This window comes from Melospiza melodia, chromosome 5 (genome assembly GCF_035770615.1).
Source record: "Melospiza melodia melodia isolate bMelMel2 chromosome 5, bMelMel2.pri, whole genome shotgun sequence".
Lineage (NCBI taxonomy): Eukaryota > Metazoa > Chordata > Aves > Passeriformes > Passerellidae > Melospiza > Melospiza melodia.
In genome coordinates, this window is record NC_086198.1 from 10,925,791 (window position 1) to 10,943,085 (window position 17,295).

General features: G+C 35.8%; 1 protein-coding gene across 6 annotated transcripts in view; it reads left to right on the forward strand.

Moving 5' to 3' along the window:
* Nucleotides 1–17,295, forward strand: part of MARCHF1 (membrane associated ring-CH-type finger 1) — a 222,755-nt gene that overhangs the window by 127,717 nt on the left and 77,743 nt on the right. For all 6 annotated transcript variants that reach the window (XM_063156268.1, XM_063156269.1, XM_063156270.1 and 3 more), the window contains one exon: nt 6,936–7,075. In XM_063156268.1, the coding sequence (XP_063012338.1) occupies nt 6,974–7,075 (102 nt within the window). In that variant the 5' untranslated portion in view covers nt 6,936–6,973. The remainder of the gene's footprint in view (nt 1–6,935; nt 7,076–17,295) is intronic.

The window sequence follows — 17,295 nt, forward strand, 5'->3', positions numbered from 1 at the left end:
AAGCTCCCCCCAGTTTTCTCTGTGGAAAATAATGAGTAAACCATTATGGTCTGGCATTGTAATAAATTAGGTTCAGGCTTAATTTGAAACTATTGGAAGGCACTTTTAAGAGTCCCACTAATATAAGTTTAGAGGGCCCTACTGATATTCATAGAATCTTCTTGCACCTTTCCAGATTTATTATCTATTCAGGAAAACTTTTCTGTGTATTTCCCAACTACAAACATTAAAAACTAGAAGGACTAGATAATCTTTCAACTTTTTTTTTCCTTGCTCAATTTCTCAAGGTTGTTTTTTGACAGCAACCAGAGCAACAAGAATAATTGCTTACAATAATTATGCCACCATTATTATTGTCTAATGAGAACCCCATTTAAAAAAAAATCAGCTATTTGAGTCATAGTTTTGTTCCCATGCATTCATCTCTAAGTCCTTCTTTTGTAATTTGTTTTCTGGAAATTTTGGTCAAAAATTATCAAAGTAATATTATTCAAATGTTTATTCACATAATTATTAGCTTTTAGGTTAATGTAACTTTACTTACGTAAGGGACTAGTTATTTAAGCTGTTACCAGTAACTGCAGTATTAGGCCAGTAGGCCAGTAATTATTTATAACTTAAATCTGTTTATCCTGAAGAAACCCTGAATAGGCCATCTGTCATGGCTTTCTACTAGCAGAGGTCAGATCCTAAGTCAGGTCATAAGTCATGATCACAATATCCACTAGAAGGGAGTAACATATTTCAGTTAGCTTTAGGTGAACAGCTATTTAATTGGGCTTATTTAATCTTTATTAAAAAGGATTCCAAATCTTCTCCTTTGGTAAATCTGTCACAAATTTTCCTGACACATTTGGCTCTTCTGTCAGCTCGTTAGGTGGTATACCCTTGATGGCAACAAAAGTCTTCAAAATATTTAGCAGAATATTCTTGATTATAATGCATGCAACTTAACTTCAGTAAGTGTTCTAAATACCTTCTGACAGAATATCAATTTTTGCCTTCTAACTAATTACAATTCAGGTCTTTAGTTTTTAGAAGAAAATAGCTGCACTTCAGTTTCCAGAGGTGACCCTGAATTTTCTACCAACTAGCACTCAGATTAACTATTTCATGATATTGATCAGTCAGAGAATACCTCCAGATTCGTATTAGTGGATATGACTGCAATTCTCACTAATCACAGAATGGTTTGTGTTGGAAGGGCCCTTAAAGATCCAACCCATCTCCCATCGGCAGGGACCTTCACTAGACTAGGTTGTTCAGAGCCCCATCCATCCTACCTGGCCTTCAGCACTTCCAGGGATGGGATATCTGCAGCTTATCTGGGAAATCTGTTCCAGTGCCTCACCACCCTCACAATGAAGAGTTCCTCTTAATATCCAATTTAAACCTACTCTCCCAGAGTTTGAAGCTATTCCCCCTTGTCCTGCCCTCTCCATTTTTCCTGTCTCCCTTCAGGTACTGGAAGGCTGTCACCCTTACCAGGAGTAAATTTCTTGAAAACACTGATTATTAACAATGGCAACCAGAAACCAATTTAACAGTTATGTTTTATAAAATTATATAGTAGAATATGAGAGCAAATGACTAATGCTAATGATGGGCTGAAGTTACCCTAAAAGAGATGCTGAAAACAATCTGAAGTGAGGTAAGAAAAATGGAGGAGACCAGCAAAGATAAAGTAGCAATGGCCTGTCCTGCCCTGGAGTTGTTACAGATTGTGTTACAAAGAGCCATGATACCTAAGCAAGAGGATAAGCCCTTCTTTCCAGCAGTGATTGCCACTGTCTAGTGTGGGTTATGTATGACTGACCTCTCAACAGGAGCACTCTCTGGACTGCTCACAAGCAAGAGCTTTCTATGTTTAAGAAGATTGTTTATAGCTGCCCAGAACTTTGTATTTGACAGAAAAAAATTCTGTTAAAAATGCTACCCTGACAAAGGGGAGGTACTTCTGTTGGACCAAGCATGGTCTTAAGCGCATTTTGGTGTGTATACATCTGGTATTGAAATGAAATCTGATTTTCTCTTTTTTCTTAAAAGTTAATTTAAATTCAGTATTAATGATCTGTCCTTTGATACAGTGGTGTTTCATGGTTAAATTATGTCTTTCAGGTATTTAACCTTTATTGGGCTTTTTACAAAAAAGTTACTTCTCTGTCTTATTGTACTTCATTAGTGAGCTCTGCCTGAAGCAAAGTGGATTTGACTTTACAGCATAAATATACCCTTCTTCTTCTGTAAATAAATCACATAACAATGGGAAGAAACCTTAAGAAATAACTTTTAATTTTTCATAAGCCGAACAAAGTCCATTAAATACTTACTGTAACTTATTATGCCCTGTTCATTTGGATAATTGCATTCATAACTTCATGAGGTGGTTAATGCTTTAGCTTCATTTGGATTTTCTGCATTTTAACATTTTTTGCTATTTCTGTATCTTCCCTGAAGAGTTTTCATCTGCCAAGTGCTGGATATGGTTTATCAGGTGTATTTACCAGTCATGTCTTTATTGTTGATTGAAGCTTTGATTTAAGCTACTTGGCAGTCATGTATGGCCAAATATATGCAAACTCGCAAAGCAAAAACATCTACTTTGTTCTTGTTCTCAACTCCATGTTTGTGTCAAGGCTGTTGTCCTTCCTACTTGGGAATCTGATGCATCTGAAATTTCCACGGAGAAGTCCTGAAGGATCGTGTGGGAGGGGTTAGGCACCCTTTCACTGCTCACCTGTAGCAGTGGCAAATACAATTCCATTGCTTTTTGAAGGTCTGAGGAAAATTCAACAGACATGTTTAACCTTGAATGAGCAAAGCATTCCCTTGAAGAGTAGCTGTGATATTGACAGCAAGAGCCTTTTAGGCAGCAAATTCATACTTGAGGATGGAATAGAGGTTGCTTATGAAAGTAGTTCAAAAACTGCGTCAGGAAATACAGATGTTTATGCAGTATCTAAAGGTATAAAAGATGGGGTTTCTTAAACATTAAATCAGTTGCCATAAATATACATTTCTCAACACTTTCTTCTTGAAGTCTTCACAAATGCAAAATGGCATAATTACAATGCAAAAAAATTTACCATAGGGAACAAACATATTGGTGTTTTTCTAAAGAGCCTTGAATGATTTAAAATTGCTTTCTGCTTTACAAAAGAATTTTCCCCCCTTTGTGGGGGAAAAAAAGGAGTAGGACTATGAAGGCAAACATACCCACAAATTTTAAATTGTTAGTAGCCCAAAAGACTTTTCTTTGAAAACATTTAGAGCTTTCTTGTCATGGTTTGGACATAGTAGTTATGGAGTGGTTAAGCAAAGCAATATTAGCTGCAATAATTTTTGTAGCAGTCATCTTGAATTTATTTATTTTCAGTGATTGAATTGTTGGAATCGATAAATGAAATATGCATCCATAGTTGTGACAAAAAAGAATCAAAGTCTTAAAGGACTAAGGACAACTTAAAATACATACTAGCAGTATAAGAGAAAAGAACAAATCAACAAAGGCTGGATTTAGTTAGAAATAATTCTGTGGTTAATTATGGTACAGGACCATCAAAGTAATTTCTTTAAAGAGAATGGATTAGATAATATAGGTATTCTTTAATAATATGCTGTATTTGGCAGTTTGCAAACTTATAGTTTAAGTTCTGGAAAACTTGGTTATAATGTAATGTCTGATACTCTAGAGAGGGGCTCTGATTCTGCAGCAGTTTTGAAAGAGCTGCATAGCTAAGTTAAATGACAGCTCTATTTTGTCTTTACAGATAGGGAAAGGCATTTAGATGTGCATAATTGGGTTTACTCTTCCAGTAGTGCCCTAGAAGCACTTCTGAAAACAGTCATTAATAAACATGACATGTTTGAATTCAGACTCTTGCCTACACTTAATGCAGAGGTGTCTGATTGTGTATATCCAGTAACTATACAAGAAAGCTGGTACCATTATAGTCTTGCTTGGTGCCATCATTCTAGGTGTCACCTTAATGATTCTTGTGCGTGTGTGCTTGTTTTCTGTTGGTCTCTGCATTGTTTTTAATGAGGCTAAAACATTAGGTATTTTATTAGGTATTATACAGGTACTTTAGGGTTGCTGCAGGTATCAATCAAGAAGATAAGACTTCTCTAGTCTGATGGCCTTTAATGCTATTTTAATTTGATGCTGGACTCAAAAAATTAGTCCTCTGTTTGGAGGGGCAGAAGGTCCTCAGCTCTTCTGAGGATTATGTATTTTGCCTTTAAATTATGGAAATTTTTACAGGTAATTGCCATTTGTATGTGGAAAGTAATTTTTTTCCCCCCGAATTAAAAAAAACACTGGTGAATCACCATAGCACTGAGATATTACACCAAAACACTGAAAATAAAAACCAGTACCTGTACAACTGTTGACACAATCACATATATTCTAATATGAATTTATTTTTTTAATATAGAAGTAATTTTAAAACCTGAGGTTGAGCTTCTTATTGGCAGAAGGTTTTAGTGTCATTATGTTGTTATGCTATAGCTGCACTGGATTGTCCCTGTGAAACACAGCAGTCGTAGGATAATAACTGGCTGGTTAAGAAAAGCCAGTGGCTTACTGGTGACACAGAAATAGCAGAAACTGTCAGAGATTTCTCTTGCATCCAGCCCTTCAATTAATGGTTTTATCCAAATTAGCATAATTGATTAGAAGTCACAGCTTGGCAAGACTCAGAGAAGAGATAGATAATGAATAACAGTGGCTGTATTTATCTTAGCAGAGCTCAGCAGTCAAGGCTATTTGTATTTCAGTATTCCTGCAGCTCTGCTCCTGGAATATTTTGATGGTGTGCCAAATCATGCAGCTGGACAAATACCGTCACTTTGATTACTGTTGGGAATCTTTGAACACAGAGAACAAAACTTAGCTTAGCTAAAGAACAGTGTGTTTTGTGTTCAATTTCCTGCTGTTCTGTGATAGCGGTTAGATTCTGGTAAGGACTGAAAATCATAACTTTTGTTACCTGAATCTGACTATGCTCCTGAATTAAGTGTGTGATTTCTTTTCTCTTGCTAGATTTGTGACTTTTTTTAGCAATATTATGCTTTTATTTCAAACAAGTGGCTAATTTTTAATACATCATCCTTAAACTCTCTTTTTTTTTTTAGCATTGATATTGTACAAGATGGACAATAATTGTGTGTCCCTTTGCTTGGCTAACTTAAAAGTAAAAATTTTCTCACCTTAAAAATATGAATAAAGTAATTTTTTAATTTTTTTCAGAAATCTGGACGATGAATTAAGATTATTGTTTTCAGGAAACTTATTTCTGGTGGTTCTTCAGGTGTATGAGCAAGAGCAAAATCTTTCAGTTATGATCTGGACAGTGGCAGTCATTTTGATTGCTCAGGGCAAAAAAAGAATTGCAAATCTTCCAAAGGGTTCTGCACACCAAAGAGACCAGAGTAAGAGTGTACCTATATTCAAATGATTTCTTGTCTTCATGAGCACAGGCAGTATAGAAAGGATTGATTGATCTCTTACTGAGCATGCTTTTTTATCTCACATTGAGATTCAAAGGGACCAAAAAATTGAAAAAAAAAAAAAATCACTTAATCTGCTGTCTCACTCACCTAATCATCTCCAGTGCAATAAAGCTAATGCTAATTTCCACTTATTCCTTTCACTTCCGTGAGGTTTTGTGGGGAATACAGCTTTGTGCATTTCATACTTGGAAAACTATATATTAATGGTTAAGTGTGGAAATGGTAGAGCTTATTCAGGAAGGGGTTGTAGTTTGTCAGACTCAGAACCTGGAAAGATAAAATCTGCTGTAAATATATGCATAATTTGTGTCCTGCATGGAGATGTATTGCAGAAACAATAAACTTAAGTTACAAGTGCATAATATTCAATGATGCTGCATACTGCCATGGGAGGTCTTCAGCATTATTGTATTTTTTTTTCCATTATTTTCCAGTTTTATTCAGTCTAGTGCTACCCTTATTTGGAGTACTAGGCACTCAGTCTGGAAAGTTAATCTTCCTGTTTATTATGTTTCATGATTCAGAAATAACAGAATAACACATTTTGAATTACATTATGTTATAAACAACCAGATTAGAAATTGCTTCAGATGTTAATAAAATTGTTCTAAGTTGTTTTTTGTAATTAATTAGCAAAGTTTTGCACTGAATTCCTCCATTGCCAACTTCACTTGGGAAGAAACAGATAGCGAGATTTTAAACAAACTTATGAGTGTTTCTTACACTTAATAGCATCCTCTACTAGTGCTGCATTTCCAGAATGTGGTAGTGTTATTTACAAGGTATTTTGTTATTGTTTCAAACTAGAAGTAAATTCAGAGGCAATTTGTAGTTGGCACAGAGCATTTATTTCGGGTGTGCCTGCATTAGGCTTTGCTATTTACAACATATCCTAGCATAGCACTTCAAGATGAGCCAGGTATTCTGGAGTGTCTGGGCATGGGTACATACAGGTTTGTGTGTTTTCGCACTGTTTATTTCTATCTAGTATCTGCTGCTGATTTAGGGCTGTTTCTCCTTATTTCAGTGAATGTGGGGGTTTGTATCCAAATGCTATATAGTTTTTGGGATGGTGCTAGTCTCAGAGGTGTTCTGTAATAAAGCCCCTTTAAAATAACACTTATCAAAATTAAAGTTACAACATGAGGAAGATTTAACATGGAGAGAAGGCACTGTATTTGCTGACACAAAAATAGTATTAATGCATGTAAGGTGCTCTGAAAATGCATGACTCTTTTCTAACCTTTATGGTTTAGCACTTTGGAATAATTTAGGAAAACATGTTCTTTTAAAAATATGTTTTACTAGCTTGTTGTTCAGATATAACTTAAAAAGCTGTTTTAAAAGGCATGCATCCAGAGACATGCACACACTGAATTCAAAGTGTCAATGTTTCAGGGAATCTAAATTATTTTCAGAATTTCAGAAATTGAGAAGGGATAAGTGGAAGGAGAAAATGTTGGGCTGGTGCCAAGCGATAGCTCGTAACCCTCACAGACTTCCAAACAGCACAAGAACACCCGAGGTCTCAGGTGATGCTTCACATAACTCTACTTTGGTGAGTGAAAAGTTGCATTTTGTGACAGTGGCATGCTCAGAACTTGATAGGTGTTAAATTTATTTTTAAAATTGTACTGTTTGCCATTGCTTGCATTTCCTCCATGTGTGAAACCCTTTGATATAACATCTGTTTGCTCTTTCAGTTTGCTTTTTTTTGGTCTCTTATGTAATGCATGGTTCATTCTGACTTGCATGCTGTGTCTATAAACCAGTATTGATGTTTTGTCAATGGTGAAGTGTTTAAGCAGGAGATGACTGAGTATGGGTCACTTACATTCTTTGTGATCCTAATCAGTGCAATGGCATTTGGTCTCTGATGAATACAACTGGACATAATCTGAAGGCACCTCATTTACTCTTTGTTCCTGCCTGTAACAGGAACAAAGTGTCATGTGCCTAAACTTGTGGCAGACAGCTGGATTTTAAAATTATCTTCATATATTAAACATGCTGTTGCAAGAGATGGTTGAGTTTCTGCATGCAAAGCTCTTGATAGTAGATGTACAGGCAATGTAAAGTTGACAGTTTACGTGGTGGAGTTGAAATGTATCATGTGAAACTGAATAAAGTGACTTATTGATAAGAATTTTAATCCTGCAGTTTTTGTTCATTGAAATAAAGCCACTTACATCAGTAGACCTGGCCAGGTGAGTAAGAACTGGTACTTGTATGTAAAGGCATCCAACTGCCCTGTCTCTAAGAGGAAAAATTGTCTACTTGTCTGCTTGTTTTGATTCAACTGACATTTTCAGGCTACAGCAAGACTGAATATTTGAAATATATTCAGTTCAATATGCCTGCTCCAATTTCATTAATGAGTGTTAGATAGGCACTGTATTTCCCTATCCTTAAAAACAGGAGTGATCAGGAAATACTGCCCTGCAGCTCTTGAAACATGGACAGGGTGACAGCTAAGCTAAAAGGTGAATAATTGTTCCTATCCACTGAAGAAATGTGCTAGTCCAAATGAAGAGACCGTGGTCTGCTTGAAAGCTGTTGAAGTTTTGGTGAAATAAAGCCCCTAATTAATGTGGCAAAATTATTGTGTTCAGTAGTAAATTGTATAGAATGTAAGTTTCTGCTATAAAAGAGAACACAAAAAGACAGCAGTAAAAGCTGCAAAGTTTATAGTTTTATATATATATTGTAGAATATTGTTATAGCTCTCTTTCCTCTAGAATACTTTACTTTCAGAGAAATAAAGGAAATTAAAAATCAATGATTCCATTAAAAAAGATGCCAAGTATATTATCTCCACATTTAATTACTACTGCTATTTTATTTTTAAATTTTATTTAATTGCTTTTACTATTTAGCTATTAATAGTAACAGGAGGTAGCTATTACGGAATTGGGATATGTGGAAATTTGCATATTTTGACTTCTGCTTGACTGCTAGTCAACATTTAATTTGTTTTGATATTCATGAGATAAGCATTCCAATCTACCAGATGGGATTTAGAACTGATAAAATGGAAATACAGTTCAGAACTGGTGCATCCATAGACTTAGCATCTTTTAACCCTATTAATATTAAAACTTGTTCAAAAATAAGCTTGCATGTAGATTGAAGTGTGTGAGAAAGCCAGAAAAATAAACTACTGGGGACAATACTGTGTGTCATTTAATATCGTGATTGGCTGTAGAACAATAATCCTCACAACAGGAAATAAAACAGTAATGTCTCTTGAGGCCTGCCAAGCTTTTCTTTTCATTTTCTTTGCTTCCCACTCTCATAACCATGACTTTTTCTATCCCTCACATCTGAAGAAAATTATATTCAGTATAAGCTTTTGCTGGCAATATCTTTCCAACTTGCAGGATGTTGACTGAAAATCCTTTTTTCACTTGTGAACATTTTTAATCTGAAATTTTGTTTGAAATCAATTTTGATTTTGCTTAGTAGTCATTACCTTTTCAATATTGAAAAATTTTCTGGCTGGTCTTGAGTGAAGATACAGAGTTTAGTGCTGAAAACTGACAAATAGTGAAACAGCAGAAAATAAAGAATATAGCAAATTGTTCTAAGTGTACCAAGCCACTTCCAGTGAGCTATTCAAGCCCCTTCTTTCCAATTAAACTTCATTTTTCATTGCATTGCAGCTCCTCTGTGGACCTGATTCCCTCAGTATGGGTTTTTTTTGTGAGTCTTGTGCCCATGTGGGTCTGTGTCATGAAGACACAGCTTTTTGCTTCCTTATTCTGTAGGTGACAAGTCTGGGTTTGGAAGGAAGCAAAGTGGAATGTAGACTGCATCTTTTTTTGACCTCTGCCATATGCTTTTGTGTACACTTCTAATGCAGCAGAATGTCTTATTTCTGAATTTCAGCTAAGGCTTTGAAAAATACTTTCCATTTAAAACTAAACCCCAAAGTGGGCATTTCACAATTCCGCTTTTCCGAGGGAAAATGATCTGGAAATGGCAGGCAATTCTCATTAATTTTTTCACAGAATCCTAGAATACCAGGATGGAAGCAATCTCAAGTATCATCTGGTCCAACCTTTCTTGGCATAAGCACCATACAGACAAGATGGTGCAGTACCATGTCCTGCTCAGTCTTAAAAATATCCGGTGTTGGGGAATCCAGCACCTTACCTTTGGGGATTATTTCAATGGCTTATTATTCTCATTGCAGAACATTTTCCTCTTGTGTCTAATCAGAGTGTGCCCAACTTGTACCCATTACTTGTATTTTGCTTCTAGCTCCTTGTAAAAGGGAGTCTCCATTTCCTTTGTAGCCACCCTTGAAATCCTGGAATGTGATGATAATGTATATCTCTCCTAAGCTTTCCTTTCTCAAGGCTGAACAAACCCAGTTCTCTCAGCCTTTCCTCGTGTGGCAGGAATTCCATTCCCAGTCCACTTTTATGGAAAGAAATATTTTTCTCTCTGTGAAAAACAGAAGGGAGCTTGCGGAGCGGGAAGCAGGTTATGATCATTAAGAAAATGCTTTTTTCATTAACCAAGTAAATGGAACACTGAATAGCACTGGAGAAAAAATACAGAAGAATTAAGCTTATGAAAACACTGGAATGTATTTAAAGAGTTTAATAAAAGGAGTTGCCCCATTTCATTTTATTTGATGTTAAGATGTTCTAGCTTCATCCAAATCAAATAAATTCTGAAATATTTTAGCAGAATTCAACTAAGGCATCTTGGAAACATTTTTCTGTTACTGTTGTCAACTTAATTATAATAATACTCCCAAGCTTTATCACCTTAGTCTGCTTCATTTGAAGTTTAAAACCTTGCATTCAGTTTTAGATGGCAATCTAGCTTCTTGATTCTGAGCACACCTTGAAAATTTTGAATCATTCTGTCATCAAAGGAGGCATAAGTTCTGAAAAAATACTGTTTAATATTGTAGGTTGTGGATTTGGAGAGTTGTATTGATAGTTTCAGATTTGCAGTGAGTAAATATTTTTTTATATTTAAAACAATTTCATATAGTTATTTAACTTGCTGTAGTAGAACATAAACCTGGAATTGACTTTGCTTCTCTGATAGCTAGAGATCATCTATTTATCAAGCTGAATTTATTATCCATTTGTTTCTGTATACATTGTTTCTAAACTTTGAAGAGCCATCCTTTGTAATGTTCATCATATTTTGAGAGACCTGTAATACAATATTCCCTTTTTGTCATAGTTTCCATACTCCTATGTGTATCTTAAAAGGTCTTGTTTATTCCTGCTCCAGTTTGAACAGGAATGACCAGTTATGCACAGTATTCCAGATCAAGCTTTCTGTTCCTAACAATTGTAACATTACTGCCTGTCAGTAGCACATTTATCATACTGCATAGATTTAGCATCACTTTATTGATACTTTTTTGTAGCTACTATTTTAGTTTTCAGATCAAACCTCTAGACTATGTTGAATTAGAATACATGAAAACTGTATAAATTCAAATTATTAATGTTCTTCTTTCTATTCACCAGGCAATATGCAAACTCATCTCTTTTCCATTTTTCCCTTTCTCTGATGTTTCTAAAATTGGGGAAAGAATAGTAATGTTTTTTCCTTTATTTGAAAAGAATCTAGATCTTGAATACTCATAATTTTATGCAGTAGTATTTGCCAGGTTTTTGTCTTCTGAAAAGATAATGGATATAATTGAAAATAAGAAATTTAAAATTATTTCTTCATTAATCACTCTGTGCTGACAGTATCTATTTATACTGTGATTCTGTAAGCATATGTATATGTGGTGGGTTCAAATTATTTTGATGGGAATATGTAAATATGTATTAACATTGATTAAGCAGTTTGCCTAGAAGCAGTTCTGTGTCCAACTGTTTTTGCAGAATGCCTAGTGTTTCTCTGGGTCCTAGTTCAAAATCTGAGCATTATTATAATCTATGTTCCCAATTGTTATTTGCAGCCTCTTCTGCACAGGGCATGGGCTGGTCCTTAATTCATTACATCACGCGAAAGACACGGAGCTAATGGCACAAGAGCATGTACTTAGTGCTGAATTGTAGCCATTAGTATGAACCACTTTTCCTTGTTGTATTCCCAACCAGAATTTTAGGTGCATATATGTGGGACTATAGTCCGGTGAGTAACTAGGTAATTTGTGTTTCTGTATGCAAATGAAATTTAGAAGTCATGACAAAGGATCAAGCATCTGATTTAACTCTAAGGAAGGATTTCTTTTTATGCGAGGAAATGATGCCATGTGCTTCTCCAAGACAAAGTAAAATGTGATTATGAATGATCTGTTTGACATAGGTAGATCCCGTGTTGCCACATCTGATTTTGACTAAGCAAGCTAATAGTAGACAACAGTCATTCTGAAATATAATTGAACAAACAAGGAAAAGTGAGGGTTTTGGGGGGTTTTTGCTGTTCACCCTGACAGCTCAGCACCCCACAGCTGCTTTCTCACTTGATCAGTGGGATGGGGAAGAGAAGCAGAGGGGAAAGATGAGAAAGATAAGAGGGTTGAGGTAAAGACAGTTTAATAGGCAAGGCAAAAGCCACACATGAAAGCAAAGTAAGGGATTTATCTCCTGCTTCCCATGGGCAGTCACGTGTTCAGCCATCTCCAGGAAAGCTGGGCTCCATCATGTGTAACAGTTATTTGGGAAGAAAAATGCCACTCTGAATGTTTCTGCTTCCTCCTCCTCCTCCTTTCAGATTTATATGCTGAGCATGACACCACAGAACATGATGTAACCCTTTGGTCAGTTGGGATCAACCCTGCTGGCTATGTCCCCTCCCAGCTCCTTGTGCAACCCCAGTCTCCTCGCTGGTAGGGTGGGGTGAGGAGCAGAAATGTTCTTGGATGTAAGCCTTGCTTAGCAAAAACTGAAACATCCCTGAGTTACTAACACTGTTTCCTGCAAAAACTGAAAGTGTAGCCCCATGTGAGCTGCGATGATGAAATTTAACTTTATTCCAGCCAAAACCAGTAGAGGTTCTCCTCCAATGATGGTAAAGTGAGTATCTGGGATTTAACTGTAAGTTTTTGCTAGCTATGTGAGATTCTAATAGTGTAAGAATGATTTATCGCTAGATGATCTTTAAAGGTCCCATCTAACCCTAACCATTCCTTATATCTGGGATCTTTATCTAAACACCCAAACTTAATTTCAGAATAAGAAGGAGTTCTTCATCTGAGTTTGAAGTGTTTAGCTGCCTGATTTTCATCAAGATAATGTAATTCCTTGAAAATCTTGTGAAATAGAGTACATCTAAGTTTCCTTTTATACTGCAAGCCTTGAACTGTTAATCTGACAGGGATTGATGAGATGTTTAAGATCTGTATTTTAATTTGTTATAAGAAAACCATGTAATTTAAAACTCAAAAACTAGATGTGAGAAAAGAGTAATTATCTAAGAATGTGGAGTTTTCTTCCAAATTATCATCTTATTTCTATAACTATTAAGTAGATTTTATGAATAAGGCTGCAGAACCATCTAGGAAATCCACAATACCATACCTACAGAGGTCTCTACAAACTGATTTAAAAAATATAGTAGCAACATTAATATAATAGCCAAACAATGTGTACATGTGAGTAAAACTATGGAAGAGAGATTGTGCAGAGAAATGTAATTTTAAAAAGTGTAGAATTGTTCACCAGTATAATAAATGATATGATTTCCCTAAGTATCTGTTCATGGAAAAGTTATGAAAACGGCTCCTTGTACTGTAGGTGTTCCACATCCTTCTGCACAGTGCAGCATGCTGCCCAGCAGGGCAATTGTTTTAACAAAGTATTGCTTTACAATTTACAGGATCAGCCTAAGCTGGCAGAGGCCTCAGGAGCCATGGCACCCCAGGCCAATCTTGTTGATTTTCCTTATATTTAAACCAATTAGCAGTTGTAACCTTGGTTACCGTCACCTTCTACGTTCTCACCGTGAATGTGATAGATAGCGAGGATGTAAAGTTGTTAAGAGCTCATTTGTGCTCCTTTTCTATGCATACATAAACAATTAGAGCAGGGTAGATGTAGGCAAAAGCTTTTGGGTAAGTCTCCACCGGTGTCACTTCATTATTTACGAGTGACAAAGATATGGTCAAGTTTTTACGTATTTGAACGGTGATTTCAGTTAGACTTCCCCTATGGCAGGCTTAAAATGACAATCCTCACTTAAAGAATTTTCATTTTGCCTTTTTTAACAAAAAACAGAGGCAACATAGAAAATTAATAGTATTTTGAATTTGTATGCACAAAAATAACTTTAATATTGGAGGAAAAAAGAAAAGCTTATTTGAATGCTGGATTCAATAATGCAGTAAAGTTGAAATATTGTCACTATCATTATTAATATTATTGTTATTATACTGCTATGTTTTATTTGGTTTTATAACTCAAATTATATTTTAGTTTTTTTAGCTGTTAGGTTTCTGCATTTATTATCAGTGAAATTTGCAACAGAATATTTTTCTCTAGATAAAATTACTATAAAAAGACATTGACATAAAATGTGTTAAATGTCTGTGTCACTGTTTGAATAGGTTGTATTCAACTCTTTATTTTCCCCAGAATATTTCATGCATCTAGTGTCTCACAGCAGCATGTGCCCACAAAATTGCTTCAAATCTATTTCATATAAATTATTCATAATTTGTTTCCTTTTTGTATAATTGAAGCTGTCATTAATCTTTCACCTGGGGAAAAGGAGCATTCATTTCAATGTAGAATTTAACACCTATTAATTTTTTAGCTTTGAGGATGAGAGCTATATCTGACTGCATTAGACTGTTTCCCATAACTTTTGACTGAAAGTTCAATAAATTATTTATCTAGAAATTTTTCATATGTTCATAAAAATTTTATATTTAAAGTATGTAAAACTTCGGGTTATGTGATGTAGCGTTACAGATGCTGAAACAAGAGGGAATTGCCAGATGACCATTTAGTTTCTATCTGGTAAATGAGTTCTTGAAAATGAGAAAATCAGACAGGGCCAAGTAATTAACCTAAGTTTTTTATAAGGTGAAATTGAGTTATTCTCATTCTAGCTCAGTGAAGCCTTCAGTCCCATCAGTAAGTGAGCACACACACCATAGTGGGGAAGTCAAGATGATAGGAAGCATCAGAGTTATTGCCATTATTGCCAGAGTAATACCAGCAAGGAAAGCTATGAAAGCATGCCATGTTAGGAAAAAAAAGGAAAAAAGGTGGTGGTGGAAGATGATAATGCACTTTATCTTGTTAAAAATCTCAAGGTAACAATTAAATTAAAGTGCAAGTTTATTTATACTCTCATTCCTCAGGTTCCCTAGTATTTTTATGAAATTTTGCTGTCCCATACCACTTGAATAACAAGATCCAGCAACAGCTTAAGGATAAGCTCTCTACTGTGCTGACTACTGCAGTTTGTGTAACTCAATGCTGTAAACAGAAATATGTATGCATAATTTGTTTAAATAGTCTATACTGATACCACTTGCAGGCTTGAAAATATGCAAATGTGAATATGTGCATCTAAGTTTGTGTAGTGTGTATATATATGTGTGTGTATTTCAAACCTGCTAGTTTAAATTTTACCTAATCATTTAAGTTTCTGCAACAGGATTCATTCTCACTCTGAAGTGGTTTGCAAAGTAATGATTGCTGCAAAATATATTATTAAGAGGAAAATAGGGTTGTACGTGCACAGCTAGAAGCCATTTCCTGCATTCATATCAGTACAGAAGTTTTGTTACAGACAAGGGTGAAAGATGTTGCACAGCTATAGGGAGCTGTGTATCTCCCTAGGTGCATCCCTGATGTATTCCTCTGCTTTGCCCTCCTCAGTAAAAGTCTTCCCAACGCTGAATTGGTTGGTGTTGGTTTTGTGTCCTAGAGGCTGCGCAGTGCAGCACGGCTCTGCAGCTGCGCTCCCACTGCTGTGCCAGAGCCTCCTGGGTCCATTTCAGCACACATTCAGCAGCTCTGTGCTCCAGCTCTGTGCTTTCCTGCAGGTAATGGGCCTGCACATGTCAGGGTTCTCATGTGAGCACCTAGCCTGGCTGGGGACAGCCTGAGTCCTCATGGCAGCTCTCCGTCCTTCTTCCTTTTATCGCATAGAGGCGTCTGTAGCACAGAAGATGAAGTAGGGCTCTTGAAATCTGCAACTTGTGGGATTTCCTTTCTTTGTGATTTTGATGGAGAACTGAGGTGGAATAGGGTCTGGGGAGATATCATACCTTCAAATAAAATATAACCTTTATGAGCAGATTCTTCCAAAAGCATGGTCTGGAAAATCTCTGGAATCGAATGTCCCTGTTTTGTATTGTCAGTGTCACTGAACACTTGCCATTGCAGCTGGAATTGTGGTGTTCCTTTTAAACAAAAAACGGCAACAGAGAGTGCAGGAGAGGAAAGGAATCATAATTATTGTGTAGGTTAAAGCACTGACTTCTGTTGTGTGTAACTTCTATGTAACTTTGTGAAAGTAATTTCTGCTATATTATTTCATCCTCATTAATATGAACTAATGAACGCTTGAGATGAAATTTCACTTAAAATAGTAAGGTGCTTCAATCCTCTAGAGACAAAGGTGTTAGACTTATCCTGGTTGATAGTGGAAGGATTTAATAACTTTGGATAATTAATACAAGGAAGGAGGAGAAAATATAGCAAAGACCTAGTTTTTTTTCTCAAGATGAATCAACAGACAAGCTTCAGTTTAGTGTTTGATCCACAGGAGATAGAGATAGCTGGATGAACCAGGCACCCTGCTGCAATTTCAGAGGTGTTCAAATATTTGTCTTAGAAATGCCAGTCCTATCAATTTCATTAACATGGCTATGTGGTCAGAGATGGCTGTATGTGGATGCTGACCATAATCACTTGTGTTGACTCTGCTGACTGAGAAAAAACTGCTTGTGACCTTGTTAGGCTGATTACCTCTGGGGTTAATCTGTTATTCCCTCCCCCTGGCCCTTGCATAAAGTATGAGATGGGAGTAACAGGATAAGGTTAAGAAGGGGAAATTTAAACTGAAGGTGAAGGCAATAACATGACTTAGGCTGCTGTGTGATTTTATGTTGGGGGTTACATAAATCCCATGTCTGTGGCACTTGAAATTTGGAATGGAAATGGAAATATTTGCTATGATGTTTTTGTTAGCTTTTTTCTGTCTCTGATTTTCTGTCCATGTAGGTTTTTTCCCTCTTTCTAAAGGAAATATTTGCTAGGATACTAAACAGTAGTCCTAGAAAGACTTTGGTTTTGTTTTAAGATTAGGATTCTAAACTGTGTATGTAAAAATCACATTAAAATGTCTTTTTTTGAAAAGGTAGTTGCCTATAAAATATTTGAATTGAAAATGACAGATTCTGTCCTTTTTTATGAACTTTTATTCCTTCCACAGAAATTAATTTGGTAGCTTGTAGAAATTTTGCCTCCCTTTCTTTCCCTAAAAGGGGAAAAGAAAAAAAGTTAAAAAAAGAAAAAAAGTTTAAAAAAGGAAAAAAAAAGATCAAAAATGTGAAGGAACAAATGCTAAGAGAAAAAAATAAAATTGAAGAACATAGAAGATTGTATTAATTCCCTGCAATCCTATTTTACTCTTCCTGGATATTATTTGGCTCCTCACATTGTCCTAAGTCCTAGAGAAGAATCTGTTGTAGGACTATTTCTACTCTCAGTCAGTCCATAATTGGCATTTTCACTAGCCATTGGAATAATTATGTTAGACAAATACGTAAATAAAGGGGAAAGGTGTATTGTGGGATAAAAAGCTGTTGTAGATAAAGCTCATTTGCTGTAG